Source organism: Crocodylus porosus, unplaced genomic scaffold, assembly GCF_001723895.1.
Source record: "Crocodylus porosus isolate Cpor-Errol unplaced genomic scaffold, CroPor_comp1, whole genome shotgun sequence".
NCBI lineage: Eukaryota > Metazoa > Chordata > Crocodylia > Crocodylidae > Crocodylus > Crocodylus porosus.
In genome coordinates, this window is record NW_017728926.1 from 14,765,499 (window position 1) to 14,781,256 (window position 15,758).

Here is a 15,758-nt window from a genome sequence, read left to right on the forward strand (position 1 = left end):
GAGAACGGGGTGAGAGACAGTGTCAAAAGCCTTCCGGAAGTCCAGGAAGACTATGTCCACTGCTACCCCTGCGTCTAAGGATTTGGTGACCTGGTCGTAGAAGGCCACCAGGTTGGTCTGACAGGACCTGCCTCTAATGAACCTGTGTTGGTTGCCCCTAAGCATGCACTCCCCAGCTGGCCCCTCGTGGACATGCGCCAGAATAATTCTCAAAAAGCTTGTCCAGGATCGAGGTAAGACTAACTGGACTATAGTTTCCTGGGTCCTCCTTCTTCCCCTTTTTGAAGATGGGAACCACGTTGGCCCTCTTCCAGTCCTCTAGCACCACACCAGAGCACCACGAGTGCTCGCGCAGGCGTGCCAGGGGTCCCGCAATGACCGCAGCTAATTCCCGCAGCACTCTGGGGTGGAGATCGTCCAGACTGGCTGACTTGAATACATCCAGTCCCTCCAGAAGTTCCCTAACTAGTTCCTCACTAACCCTTGGCCTAGGTGCGCCTCCCCTAGGGTCATTCAATTGTGTTCATTTAGTATCTAACAATCCTCCAGCAGCATAAGCTTCTTATTAATTGCAACAGCTATGGCATTCTGCTTGTCAGGAAGACCAGATGTGAATATCCAGTTCTGCTCGCTATTCCAGTAGCCTGCCTTAGCTCAGAAAATGTCTTTAATCCGAAAGAGATGGGCTCTGCCCCAGAGCTGAGGTTTCAGTGCTGCAGGAAAGGAACAGCCTCTCGTGCTTTGACCATTGTGATTTGCAACCCAATGGAAGGTCAAGGAAGCTGAATTCTGAGTGTTCAAATGCAACAGGCTTTACACCATCACCTCAGCACATGTTACTGCTGCTGAATGAAGTTTTAATGAGACAAGCAATTCTGCAAGGTCTCCTTTCATGAAGGCAAAATGAGAGGCAGAAATAAAGCTGGTGCCAACCCCATGTGGGGCTGCTCTTTTCATCACCCAGAAATGTAATACAAGCCTGGGCTCGGATGGAGAGGATGAGAAGATAAAGCAGGTGGGGTACATGCCCTTGGTCTTCTGAGGTGGTTTCAGGGACAGGTCTGGTCCCAGGCTAGAGCTACGGAAGGAAAGCTGAGGACGTTCATGCCAGACTTAAAAGGATGGGCCATCGTGCTGTGAAGGGGTATCACAGTACCAACACAACCAAGCTGCATGTGAAGCTATGAAATCCCCCCTTCCAGAAACACTGATCTCATGGCCCAAGTTTCCAGCTCCTATCAACAAGGAGATCTGATTAAAGCAACACACAGCTCTGGTGTCTCTTCTTAATGCCGATACATCCCAGCCTCCCCCAGCATTCATCTTCTCCAAGGAGTGTTAGAGAGAAATCCTAGATAAGCCCAAGCCATAGCTGGGACCATGCAGAAGCACAGCTGTCATGCAGTGTCAGACCACTGTGAGTACTCTGGAGAACCTCTATCCTCCTGAAGTGGAGCAGACCTTGGTTCAGAACAAGGCACGACAATCCACCAAGCACATACATCAAAGCTTGGCTGGGCTGGCTCAAACATTTGGCTGGCTTTACCGAGAGCTTGCGGCTATGCTGCTCTTCACATGTCAAAAAAATTCAGAAACACTCGTGTCAAAGTCAATTCATCCCAAAACTACTTGGATCGCTACCCCCGTCCCCACTCCCCAACCCCGAGGCACAAATATCTGAACACACAGACACACTGCTTGCCTGCTAGCTCATGATCTCAACACTCAAAACCACAGACCACTGTGCCCTCCTCACTGCCCATATCTTCCATTTGCTCAGTGCGCTCCCAGTGGCAGCCTGCGTCACGTGAACCACCAGCCACAATGATCTGATCTAGGCTCTGGCTAGCTACATGCAGCAATATTTGGTCTGTTTTATTGACTGCCACTGGGCATTAGGTTGATGGCTTGAAGCCCCCGATATCCCCAATTCAACATCCTGCCAGACCTACCCCTTTGGTCCTTGCCCCCCTGCCTTGCATAATGGAAGGCTGCTCTGGAGGTCTGACTTCAGGTTCTTTCCCCCATATCCAAGGCATGCAAAACTGGTCCAGGGTGCTATCAGCTCTGTAGCCATCCTGGAGAGTCTGTCAATTGCTTCCCCAAACACACATCTCAGGACATGGGAAAAGGGATGAAAAGGTCTGAGCAAGTGCAAGAGGTGAACAGCTGTGACGAAAGAAGTGGCTTGTTAGGAAGACCCCTTCCCCTGGCACTGAGCAGTGCCCTAGGACCAGACGGTTGCAGTCATCCATCCTAGAACTGGTTGAATTTTAGCGAGGCTGATGAGGCGCAGCCTTGCTTTTCGTGACACGATGGATTTGAGATCATACTACTCTCCAGTGAAACCTACCGTTCACTTGAGCTTTGAGAGCACCAGGGAAGCCAACCTACCTGCCATGCCACAGCCAGCTGTGAGATCTCTCGCCCAGACATGCCCTCCGTCAGCTTGGCGATATCAGAGCACTTCTTCCCATAGTCAAACTGGGCCAGCTTCAACCGTCTGAAGGCAGAAACAGCCACGTTAGTGCCTATGCATCCACGCTGGGAGGGGAATGGGGATAGCGGGGGTGGGAGCTTCCAAAGGACTCTGCTTCTGCTGAATGGGAGCAGAATTAAGTCAGTGTTGCAGCTTGCTGAAAAGCTAGGCTGGGTAAGAAGGAGCAACATGGTTGAATGCAGGCACGGAGCGTTTCTGTGCCAGAAAAGGGAATGACAGTCCCGAACAGGAGGCTGCGTTAGAACAAGGGGATAAGGAAAGACATTGTCCCAACCCTCAGATAACCACTCACCTAACACATAATTGATGCTATTGTGTTAAAAGTAGATGCATCTACGACACAATAGGAGGCAGGGCTCCGCAACTTGCCCTCTGGAGGGGTCTTGTAAGGTTTGATCTACTCAACAGAGCTTTGCTGGCCTTGCTACTTCAAGCAGGGATGTGAAGAGGGGACATCCCTCAGCTATGGAAGGTCTACGGCAGCCTCCCCTTACCCATGACTGAACACAGCTATGACAAGAGAAGGCAGCTTTTGCCACCTCCATCTCTGTTGCCACTGGGGGTTCCAATTGAGACAAGCCTTAAGTCTTGCATGTGGGGTATTGCTGGCCAGAGCAACCTGTGCGAGGCTGCCAAAGGCAGTGAGGCAATTCTGACCCATCCTGAACTCCTGCTGAGAGTGCTGGTTAAGACCACACAACTTTCCTGAACCCAGGTATTGGTATCCCAGCAAAAGTGTCAGAAGCAGACTGAAAAACGAGATTGAGGCATCAACCAACCACTTAACAACCACCACGTGAGTCATTTTACCTCTCTGCAGCAGCTCTCTTTTGGAAGTTAGGGAACAAAAGACCAAAATGGCCCTGCCAAAAACTCTCATTAATTAGTATCCCCCATACTTGTTGGCACCATTTCTACTTCCCTTCATGTGGTTCACACCAGAGTTTTATATGCAACATAAAGAAGGGAATTTGCTAGGGAGGCTGACTCTGCAGCCAACTGTGGACTGATGGACAGAAGGACAAGATAGCTGAACGTATAGATCGTCACACAGCGTGACACAATAGGAGCCTGAGCAGAGCATTAAATATCCAGATGCCTGGGTTTGGTTCCAGGCCTTCAACTTGCTCTGAGCCCTACTTCATTCAAGTCAGTGGGTCACTGACCCTAAGCATGGCAAAAAGATTGAAGTGGGAGATGTTAGGGCAAGTGCTGGGAATTCAACACTGGTTAACTGTGAACCACAGAGAAGAAAGTTTGGGGTGCACGGTGCTCTTCTGCAACACTTAATTCTGCAAAACTGCAACACTTAATTCAAATCGGAGCCTGGAGACTCACTGCAACTCGTCAAGACAACACAAAAATTCCAGGCTGAGGAGAAGCAGAAGGCTGTGGTCTCCGGTTACCAGAATAAACACAGGGGGCAAAGGCAGGAAGGGCAAAACCCAGAGGCACCCACCCTCCTGATGATGGGATACTTACTGTTTTCCCTCAGTGGCTGGCTTCAGGACATGCTTATCAAAATACATCCTGACAAGCCGCTCCCGCTCTTCTAGCTGTGGCAGGTCAAAATTCACCATCTCATCTATCCGGTCGTTGATGGCCCAGTCAAACTGCTCTGGCTGGTTACTCGCTAAAACAAGCATGAACCTGGGGGAAGAGGTGTTGAGGATAGGTGTACCATGCAGATCCAAAGCAGAGAGCCCTGGCTGCTGCGGCCCACAGAGCCCTAGACATCCATGACCCATAGCTTTATTATAAAACTCCTCACACAGCTTTGCAACAGAGCCTAAATTAAGACCATCTGTCACAGTCTGACACCGTAGCTGGTTAGAAGCATCCCGGCGTACACTGAATAAGCTGTGCATCTCACCCCACTAATGTGATCCAGCAATGGAAATGTACATGTGATGCGGCATTCATCGTACTTCCCAGGTGGCAGACTGGGGCTGGAAATAGAGGCCTGTGCTATGAGTGCAGAAGCAGCTGGCTGGAGCATGAGAATTCCTACATGAGCCATCACAGACCCCTCTGATGTCAGCCTGATCCAGCCTGGCTAAAGGCCGGTTACTCACCTCTCTAGATGGGTGGTTCCACTCCAAAAGGGTCAGCCAGCCTTAAATTCACCTCGCCATGGAGCACATCTTCATTGTCTCCATGCTGAGCCTAAGATGGCTAGAGAAAAGTAGCCCCTGCTTGCTCTTGGCAGCACTCCCAGGCTCACCATGCAAACAGGCCCTCGGTAGCCTAACTAAATCCACAGGGTTCATGACCACAGCATGGAAAGCCAGTGGCATGATTCAATCCTTTGCTACTGGGACCATCAGGGTGAGAGCTGTTCTGGGGAGAAGACATGGGCCTGGAGGGCTTGAAGGCAGCAACTCTCAGCAGCACTCATTCCCCTTAAACAAGGGAAACATTTAACAACAGGGAGGCTGAAAGTGCCAGGTCAATTGCTTTCGATTCAAAGCTGGGGAATGGCTGGCAAGTTTCTCTCTATACGAAAGGCTTCTAAGAAGCCGCCTCCTCTCGCTCACCAGCCAGGACACAGGTGAAAAGGCCGACTGGACCACTCCAGGCTCCACTACCCCAGGTGCTGCTCCATCTAACACCTCTTGCCCTCCCACTCCTTTCCTTTTTTCCCCCCTGTAATACTGCTCTTTCCCCAAGCCAACTTTGCCCTGATGCAATAACTGATGCTACCAGTTTAACGGAGCATTGGAATTTGAAATTTTAACAGCGGCTTTTGGGATAGTCACAATCTCGCCATCTGTTTAAATCCAGGTCTACTGAGACTGTGGTCTTCACCTTCACTTCCCCAGGCCCAAAAAAATCAGAGACGTGAATATATTTCTTTTTGTTGACAAGGCCTTTCCTCTGAGGCGTTATACAGGTAGGATTTGGAGAAGAGCTAAAGCACAGATGAGCTTCTTGAGATAAAGGTTCAACATGTAGCTCTGTCATATAGGACTGGCCTCATCTTTAGGAGAAGGAGAAAGGTAAGTAAGTGCTCATGAGAGCAGAGCTGTGAGAAGTCTTTGGACCTGTCCTGGGACAATCAACACTGAGGGTCTCCGCTAAGTTCACTGGGGAAGCCACACCTGGCTATGCAAGTTGTAGCACTTGTTACGGGCAGTAGCAATTCCCTGGTACTGCCATGTCACAGTACTCCTCAGGGTACCACTGCTGCTGGTGGATTTACATGTGCCATTACTGTTACCCAAATATGTCCTCATTTATTACTGTGGAAAATGCCCTTTCCTGGCAGAACATGGCTGTAAGAAGTTCTTTAAGTTAAGTAGTGCATGAAAAATAAGACACATTAATTTGTTTAGAATGGCCCCATGCAGAAGTCCCAAGCACCATTAAGTGTGAATCAGAACAAACAACTGCCCGGGGGGAACGGCACAAGAGTACCAGCCAGCCTTGGCATGTGCAGCCCCAGACATGGGCTAGGGCAGATCAAGGAGGGTGTCAGAGCAAGGGACTGGCCCTGTGTTGTTCCCCATTTAGCTCTAGCTTGCAAAGTGATGATGGACAAATAGCACTGCTTCCATTTGTCTACGGACCCTGTGGCCTAAGGCCTGCAGAGCCATCTACTGCTTGGAGGAAAGAGTGAACTACCAACACTCTTCGGTTACTGCTCTGCTCATTACTGCAGGGCACCAGGGCATCTGAGCACAGACTGCCTACATGGCAGGGTGCAGGCTAGAGGACAGTCCTGAAGGTTACCTGTCGCTTAACACTTTTATACTACTGCCATCCTTTGAACCTTTGTCATTGTCCCTCTAAGAGCATTACCCTCTGTATCTACCTGTTGCTGCCTCCTTGGTCTTGGAAATGCTGCAGGTACTGAAGAAGCATAAGCAAGGCATAATACTAAATACTCATTGGGCTTAGTTCTTTGTGCATGTACAGCTTTTTCAGGGTTCCTCCAAAAAGGAGGGTCCAAAACTCTGCCTTTAACTTACAGATGGTGAAACTGAGGTGTGGGACCTTGCTCAAAAGCATGAAACATTTAGGTGTCATGTCTTGACCTCCAGTGTCCCATGTAGTAATACATTTTAAGGGTTTACCAATGTATACCACAGTTCACTTTCCAGGATGTAATGCTTCTGGATGCCAGCAAGTCCCAGGCATGTACTGAGAGGAACACAGTAGGGTCACAGGGACATGAGGCTACTAGAGCAATGTGGATTCTGTTACCTGTGTTCATTACTGGGTTTTAATCACCGGGTACTGGCTTCCTGTCACTGGAGGAGGAGACAGCTATTTTTGATTTGGCTCCTTTGCAATACGAGTTGTTTCAGTATTAGGCAGCTTTGGTGAAGACTCCAACAGGAGTTTAAAGGGAAAAATGGCTGCATTTAAGGGCAATTATGATCACAGGGAAATGATCCCCACTGAGATAAGCAGTTCTCTGCAGCGGGGAAATGCTAACGTGATGGTCAGATAACTCAGGATGGGGCTTTTGTAAACTCCATGATGGGAGAAAGGGAGACTAAAACCCTCCACTTTGTATGTCCTTGCCTCAGCTACCCAACACAAGAACTTTCTGCTGCTGCAAGCAGATGTGAGCTCCTGGCCTGCAGAGCGTGCACTCTTACTTGTTGCTGTGCTGCCCAGTCCGGTGCAGGAAGGCATTCAACGTGGCTCTTAGATCTTCACTGATTTTCTCCTGCAAAGGTAAAGATGGGAGAGGATCAGCTGCCTGGTGACCAGGACCAGGCTGCAACCAACAGAAATATTAACACTACCTTCTACTACTCCAGCACCCACATTCTGGTAGGATTTAGAGACCCTGGCAGGGATAGGGGTCCCATTCTGGGTGGCGTTTTGGAAACAGAGCATTCAAAAGAGCTCACCACCTATGTACATAGCACAAAGGGAAGGGAAACTGAGGTACAGCAAGATGCAGTGGCCTGCCCAAGATCACTCGACAGATCAGCGACACAGCCTGACTATTACATCAGGCCTTTATCCCTCAGCTGCATAAACACCTCCAAAGAGAATCATGCACTTTCTAGGTAGGTCATTACAATCCTGAAGCCACAGGGCTGGAAAGGACCTCAGGGGTAGCTGGCTTGACCTACGAAAATACAGAATTTGGTGTTTCTTGTCAGATGGGGGGGAAAAAGACTAACAGGGAAGAGAAAGCTATGCCTGCCTCTATAAATGCATGTCTGCTCTTTAAATAGACAGCACAGCGTCTCGGATCAATGCATAGCACAGACATTTGTTTTGAAACACACGGCTCAATTCAGGCTTTTCTATTTCCTGGCACAGCTTTGCTAGTGGCGTGGAAACACCACCCAAATACACCAGCAGCCCAAGCTGCCTGGCTGTCAGAAGAAAGCAAACCTGCAGGGCCTGGGGCTGCCACATGGCCTATTAGTCTCTCAGCTGGGTCAGCCAGCTGCAAGCCCTCCACAGCAGGCAATCTGTGCCACCCACCTTCATCTAGAGGAGGGAACACCCCAACCCACAGTCAGTCCTGAGCAGCGTTTGCCCATGCAGCCGCAAGAGGCTAATTTCTCCTCTCAGAGTCACTTAATTATGTGAGCAGTAGGGCAGCTGCCAGGTCCAATCTCTCGTCCATTGAGGCTAACTAATCAGGCTAAACGAGAATGCTTCTGGCTCAGCGACCGACCCCACGGCACCCGCAGAAGGAGTACTTACCGTTGCCCTTTTCCTCAGAAACGCATCTGCTTCATCCACGAACAGCAAGAGGCTGTGACAGGGGGAGATCAAAGCAAGGAGAGTCATGAGGAGGCAGACACAGCAAGGGGGATGGACAAGACCTATGGGGGCCAACACCATTCTTCCCGTATCAGACACAACAGAGATTTTGGAGCTGAAATCCCCATGGGTGTACATTAGAAAGGGTTGCTGCATGGGTGAAATTTGGTCCCCAATCCAGAAGTTTCAGAAATGCAAAGGGCCCCAAAGCTATTCTTACACAGCAGACCTTGGGACCAATATGCCGTGGCTCACGTACTCCAGGCTGAGCCTGCTGTTCTTTCCTGGATATGAAAGCCTGACAATAACCACAGAATAAAACCGTTCCCCACTCACCGACCAAGTTTTCCCCACCACTTGCTTTATTAGTTTTATTTATTTCAGCACTCTGGTGGAAATAACAGTTTTATTATTTATTCATTCGTTTCTCTGCATCAAGTCAATGAATAATTCAGAAAAAATAAATGCTCTGGTAACGCCAGACTAGTGTTGGTCCCGAGAGAGAGGGTATGAAGATGTGTATCAATAAAAGAGGCCGAGTCACTTAACAGCTGCAACAATTTGTATCGTGTTCTCATCTAACTTCATAGCTACAGCTTGCCTTTCAAGTGATCCAAGCACAGCTCGTAATCTTTTACTCTGCTTTAGTGTTGCTGGCAGCATTTTTGGCTGCTCTCTGCCTCTACAAAAAGCACCCTTAGCGAGAGACCCTTCTACCGCTGCTGCCCAGATTTCAGCAGCTCAGCACAGAACAGCTGAATTGCAACTCAGAAGCAAAGGGTGTCACTTGTTGGGCCCCCTTCAGAAACAGATGCTGTATAAAACTTTGTGTGGAGCTACAGAAAAGTGTACTGATGAGAACCAACACATATCTGTAGCCCTTATTCTTTACTTGTAGGTATGCAGCTGTGCCAATGTGCGTCAAACACAAGTTTGACTGCACAGAAGTTGAAATGGGACCAGGGGACCTGGCTTGAGCAGTGCTATGAAGCGTGTTACTCTCGGAAGACCATTCCCCAGCAAGCTAGGCAGTTTAACAACACAGCTAGGCCAGTCCATTTTGTTTCAGTTCACCTACATTCCTTAGGCTTCTCTCGTTCCAGTCCCAAAAAAAAACTTAGGCCATCAACTTATCCCCAATAAGTTTATTCTATAAGTTGTAAAAATTTATATTTAGGGGAAATAGAAACATTTTGGTGATGAATGCAGCCAAGTATCGATACAGACACTGCCAGAGAAGGTCTGTCCGAATCAATGAGACTTCACATAAATCATCAATTAGCCAACTCCTACACGCCGCAAAATAGGACAGGAACAAAACGAGATGGCTCCCAGCCCTGTGCTAGATTGTAATCTCCCTGGGAGCAGAGAAGGTGCCCAAGTGAAAAATGAAGCTGGCTTGCTAACTAGCCTCAGAACTTCCTTTGGGCTGCAGCAGACATCTTGTGCTAGGCCAAAGAGCCTAGCTATGCTCCTTCCCTAGAAAAGGAAGCTAGGCTTTAGCCAGAATGAAGGGACTGCTCTCTAGGAGGCAGTGCCTTCAGCTTCTCAATGGATTCCCATGTTTCTAAATGGTTTCACCACTAGACTGGGGGGAAAAAGAAGTTTTGAATCTCCTCTTCTTGCTGGAGGCTCATGGGAGATGCAGGCAAGCAGCAGGATCTCAACCACACAGGTGAACAAAACCTGAGTGGATGAACCGGGAAGCCTGCTTGGCTTGGCTGTCTCTCAGAATTGGCTAATGTCAGTTTAATTGCAGTGACCAATGGGTACAGTAACTGCTTTTCTACTTTGGGGTGTTTGATTTGCAAGCACCAGGCTAATAGATGCACCCTTGCTCTGGGTCTCCTAAGAAAGGGTAAAGGCCAAAGCAAAGCTCAGGTGCAAAAGAACATCAACTTACCCTCTCCTACTCGTGTTGGCCCAGTCAAAGAGCTTGTGCATGGCAGTAACTCCTTCACGCCCCATAGGGGCGACATCACCACCAGTCATGATGGCATAATCCATGCCTGAATGCATGGCTAATTTCTGTGGGGAAAAAGAAAAAAGATGGAAGAGGGAGTGAGTGGTGAGTAAAACTGCCTTGTTCCATAGGAGAACTTGGAGAGTGAGGAGGGAAAGGGGCCACGTTCAACACTGGAGCCTCTCTGGGGAAGATTGTGAGGTGGAAGCTTACAAATCCTTGGCAGCTGAAAAATTAAACTAATTCTTACTAAATCCATCAGCAGCACAGTGAGCTCATTCAGTGCTCAGGAAAGCAGGAGGCCATGAGATTTGAACCTGCACCTCTCTGACACCCCCAACCACAGCACTCAATCCACCATGCCAGAGATTGTGCATTAAACAGGACTGCTTCCAGCCCTTCCTTTAAAGCTGGCCCCGTCGGCAGCCAAGCAAGAGAGATGCTCTCTTTCTTCTGGCCCAGCCACAAGTGGGAGGGTGTGTGGCTCAGTGAGATGACTGCTTTCCTAGGAAAGAGCAGATCTTGGTTCTAGCCTGGATCCTTCCTCCTAATGGGGTAAAAGCTTCCCTTCTGCATTGCTCTCAAGGTGAAATGGCCCAGCTTCAAGAGGTGGGCTGGATAATGCATGCCTACACCTGCAGCACAGGGGTCTGAGGACTGTGCTGAGAAGTAGGACAGCTGCAGGTTCAGGCCTCCTGTGGGGGGGGGGGAACGACACCTAAAACCAAGCTCTTTTGCTTCCTGCTACAAGGCCCCTGGCTCCTGGTTTCTTCTGGTACACATGCACACAGTGCATGCCTGCTCAGCCAGTGTGCAACCTCATGTACACACAGGAGCCCTGTGGATGGTTATGCATCCCTGCTGCAGGGGTAATGGAATCCCAAACTGTTCAGGAGTGCCCAAAAAGGCCACTTCTGTGGCTGGAAGAGCTGCCATGTCAGCACATCAAGGAGAACAGAACACGGCCCTTAGACTTCCTGTAGGTCCGGATGCCACCTTTCACTCAACTGCTGCAGCCCATTCACCCACTCACTACCCACCTTATCTGTCAAGGCTGCAAGCTGTCCAAAGCAGGGGTGGGTTTTCCTACATGTCTGTACAATGCACTAGAGCCTGAAGCACAAGAGCCTCAAGGGATCAGTGCAGTACCAACGGGGGGGAGGATTTCTGCCTTGCTCTGCTTGCTGATAAGAGTTAAAAGCTCCAACTTCTTTGATATTCAGCCAAAACTATGGAAATTGTCCCTTTCTTTTGGAAGGCAGTTGTTAAAGCATGACATAGGTTTATTTGTCAGGTGGCTGTTAAATGAAAGGTTTCACAGAGAAGCCCTTGGAGCATGCTAGCAAGTTCTCCCATAAACTGGCAGGTAAGAGAAAGTCTGTTCTGCTTTTGCCAGAATCCCAGCCCATCCATCAGGCGACTGTGACAGGACGTATCCAGTGTTTACAGAGCACGGCCAAGGAGGTGACTGCTTCCCACGGGCCACTGTTTAGTTTGATGTGTGGCATCATCCAAGGGCAAAATACACTAGTCGAGCCTCCCCCTCTGCCCTTGCCCAAACTCTTCTAGCGAAGGCTGTGGACTAATGAAATGAGCCTCTGAATTAAGCATGCCCCCTCTGCCTGACGGTCAAATGCTCGTGGCCAATTAGCCTGCTGCTGCCTGTGCCTGGCTTGGTGAATGTGTCAATCGGTCCCCAAACATAAAATCATCTCTCTCAAGATCTTGAAAGCTAGAACAGCCAGTCTGTCAGAATTCTGGCAGGGTTTTTACCTTGGCAAAGAGTGTTTTTCCAGTACCGGGTGGGCCATACATAAGGATATTCCTGTAGAGACTTTTATTCTTTTTCGTATTCCTTGTTGCTATGGCAATGTCTCTCACACGGGCCTCCAGTTTTGGCTACAAGAAAAATGCAAGGTTTAGGAAACAGACATCAAGCTGAAGGATGCTGGGGTATGTCTAAGCTTCATGCATTGATAGGAGAGGGTGATCTGTGCTGTCAGAGAAAGCTGGAGTCTCAGGACTCAATCTCTCAGCCTGAATTCCTGCAGCTCGCTGGCTTGGAGTGGAATTGTGCCCTGTTCTGCTTCAGGATATGCTGCATTTCAAGCCACGATTTGACTATAATTATTGCAACTCAAGTCACAACCAGGGAACAAAGCTATTAGCTATTATTAGTTTATGGACTAAATAACCACCTTCTCTTGGATGTCCTAAAAGTCCCCCCTCTTAGGTTAGGTAACAGGCCAAATAAGAAACAAATATTGGTAGTAATAAGTCTTCCATTGAAGCGAGAAATGAACTCATGCCTATACATATTCATATACTTGCAAAGATGCCCAGGGTAGCTATTCCTACCAAAGCATATTTTTCTAACAGGCCCTAAGCAGCCTTTTAATTTGCCCAGTATTAAGGAACTTAATTCAGTAGCAAAAGTGCAGAGTCAGGGCTAATTAGGGGGTTGACAGCCATCCACAAGGTGTTTCAAGTCTAGCACATATATTCTTTGGTTCTCTGGCCCTGAAAATGGATATAAAAGCGCTAATATTTCACAGATTAGAGAAGACAAGTGGAACTCTGACAGTGTATACAGCCCCATTAGCATGCTGCTAGAGGAAAAAATCATGGCAAAGGAAGTGCTGAATTAAGACTTCCAAGGACTTTGGGCCAAAGGATCAAAGGTTACTAGCGTGTTTAATGTGTGCCACACTGAACACGGGAGCGTATTTACACTCCCAGTGCCTCAAGGGGTGGCATTTTTAGCGTGACTGAACTGTAACTCAATTGAAAGCGAAAGCAAGGCAAGAACTTTGATGCTTGGTTATATAAGAGCCTTGAAGGTTTGAGAGTGCAAAAGCAGGTACTTACACTGAGAACGACTCCTTCAAGAGCATCTTGAGCTTTGCTGGTAAGACGCTTACCCACCTGGGGAGAACAAATCCCATCAGTGACGGGCAGAGGCCACCCCCAGACCTTACCAGCAGTTAGCCTGGGCAAAAGACTCATAACAGAATTAGAGACAGAGTGAAGTTAATATGCTCTGGCAATTCCAATGCCTGCCAGTCTTCATAGCATGGATCAGAAATCATGAGTTCATATGGCTTCCCCACTCCCTTCCAAGAAACACACTGTGAGCCCATATGAACACTGCTTCCAGAGACAGGGTAAATAAACACCATAAAGGCCATGCATAAGCACAGCATGGTGTTCTGCATCCCCAGCTAGCAGCAACCCAAAGTAACAGCAGCATTTACCTTGATAGGGTGTTTCAGCGACTCCAGCACCGTGATACGCGAGGTTTCTCTCACCAGGGAGGGTTTCCCCAGACGTGCTTCTATGTATCGCCCCGCAACCCCTGTAGCATTCTTGGCAGAGTAAATGCCCACAGCCAGCAGCGTCAGGCCTGCCACCTGGAAGAGACAGGAGGAGTCTGTTGAGCTGCTTCTGCAAGAGAATGCCATCACCTGCCTGCTTCTGGCATAGATTCATAGATGTCTGGGTCGGCAGGGACCTTAGCAGATCATTGAGTTCGACCCCCTGCCCTGGGCAGGAAAGCACTGGGGTCAGGTGACCCCAGCCAAGTGCCTGTCTAGTTTTCTCTTAAAGACCCCCAAGCAGGAGAGGAGCACTACCTTCCTTGGGAGCCCATTCCAGATTTTGGCAACCCTTACCTACAGAAGTTTTCCCTGACGTCTAACCTAAATCCACGGGCAACCGGTGCCTCCCGAATCCGGAGGGCACCAGATCGCTGTCGGGGCGGATGTGCCTCAGCGGCTGATTGCCAAAGCCAGAATCACCAGTGGCGAAACTTGAAGCGTGCTTCTGCCAGCACTTCCAGTTTCATGGCTGGCACTTCCAGGAGGTACATGGCCAATCTTGGGGTGCACCATGCACCCACGTGCACCCTCTATGTGTCACCAAAGCCTAAATCTGCTCTCTGTCAGTTTGGGGCCATTGTTCCTAGTTATGTCAAGGGGTGCCCTGGTAAACAGAACATCTCCTATTCCTTGCTGCCCACCCCCGCTGCCCCCAATGAATTTGTAGGCAGCCACAAGATCACCTCTCAGCCTTCTCTTGCAGAGGCTGAAGAGATCCAGGCCCCATAATCTCTCTTCATAGCGCTTTGCCTGCAGGCTCTGGCCCCTCTCAAGATTGTCCACATCCCTCTTGAAGTGTGGCACCCAGAACTGAACACAATACTCCAAGTCAGGAGGTTGCTATTGAGTCAGGGGGATTTAGACTGTGCTCAGGGTTTGTCCAAATACATGGGGGCAGGCACGGACTAAAGCCTGATTCTATGCATCTTACAGCTCAGGTGAGACTGGAATCAATCTTGAGCTGCGCATTCACTGCGGTCAGAGGAGCAGGGGGCCAGAGTGGCAAAACAATGCTGGGATCAAGGCCGAGCGTAAAGTGCAGACAGGCGCTTCAAAACAGAACAGCATGCCACTGGAAAAGGCCAGGATAATCTGCGGTGTTTTCTACTTGGTTAATCCAAACTGTGAGAGTGCAGCTGAAGATTAAGTGCATTCTCAGAGATGCGCTACTCCCATTTATACTGATCACTGTGTGGTCCAGGGAGGATTATCATGGCCCATCAATTTGCATTTATGTGCCAATGACAGGGGAAGAAAAGGCTCATCTTGAACGAATACAAGTCTATGAGAGTCGTTGCTCCTAGAAAGGATGGACAGAATAGTCTAGACTATTCTCAAACCACCAGTAACGTTCCAGGTCAAATTTGGCCCCACACAATGGAAAACAGCAAGCATCTACAAAATAGGATCGTTTCCATTGCACATCTTCTCCCATGTCATCAGGGACTGCAGCAGCATTAGAGCAAGGAGAACTTTGCAAAGGAAGAGCTAGACACCAAGGCCAGAAATGAACTTAACCCATCTCTCTCTATTCTCCCAAATGAGAGTGGGGTGGACAACTCCCACCAACCACTGAACACAGCTGAGGTACGGGCTGTGTTTGAAGGGTCCTGCATTATCCGCCCCAACTTGGTGGTTGACAGAAGTCAATCGTTGTGGTGCATGGTGACCAGTGTGGGTCCCTCAAGGCTCTGTCCTAGGGCCCATACTTTTTTACATCTTCATTAATGATGTGGACATTGGTATCAGAAACAGGCTGGCCAAGTTTGCCGATGATACCAAACTCTGGGGTAAAGTGTCCACACCTGAGGACAGGAGGGCGATCCAGGCAGATCTTGACAGGCTCATGAAATGGGCGGACAAGAACCTGATAGTCTTCAACACCGAAAAATGCAAGGTTCTCCACCTTGGGAGGAAAAACCCACAGCACCCTTATAGGCTTGGCAGTACTATGCTGGCTAGCACTACAGATGAAAGGGACTTGGGGGTCATGACTGGCCACAAAATGAACATGAGCCTTCAATGTGATGCTGCGGCTAGTAAAGCGACCAAAACACTGGCTTGCATCCATAGATGCTTCTCAAACAAATCCCAGGACGTCATTCTCCCGTTGTACTCGGCTTTGGTGAGGCCGCAGCTGGAGTACTGTGGGCTCCACAATTCAAAAAGGATGTGGAGA

The 15,758-nt window shown here is 49.1% G+C and overlaps 1 protein-coding gene across 1 annotated transcript in view; it reads right to left on the bottom strand.

Annotated features, from left to right (window-relative positions):
* The window catches only part of LOC109314405 (ATPase family AAA domain-containing protein 3-like), a 50,529-nt gene that overhangs the window by 16,111 nt on the left and 18,660 nt on the right, over window positions 1-15,758 (bottom strand). The window contains exons 8-15 of the mRNA XM_019541565.1: window positions 13,457-13,612; window positions 13,071-13,127; window positions 11,976-12,101; window positions 10,143-10,267; window positions 8,180-8,231; window positions 7,108-7,178; window positions 3,983-4,150; window positions 2,395-2,503 (exon numbers count right to left, since the gene is read on the bottom strand). Coding sequence (XP_019397110.1) covers window positions 2,395-2,503; window positions 3,983-4,150; window positions 7,108-7,178; window positions 8,180-8,231; window positions 10,143-10,267; window positions 11,976-12,101; window positions 13,071-13,127; window positions 13,457-13,612 — 864 coding nt within the window. The remainder of the gene's footprint in view (window positions 1-2,394; window positions 2,504-3,982; window positions 4,151-7,107; window positions 7,179-8,179; window positions 8,232-10,142; window positions 10,268-11,975; window positions 12,102-13,070; window positions 13,128-13,456; window positions 13,613-15,758) is intronic.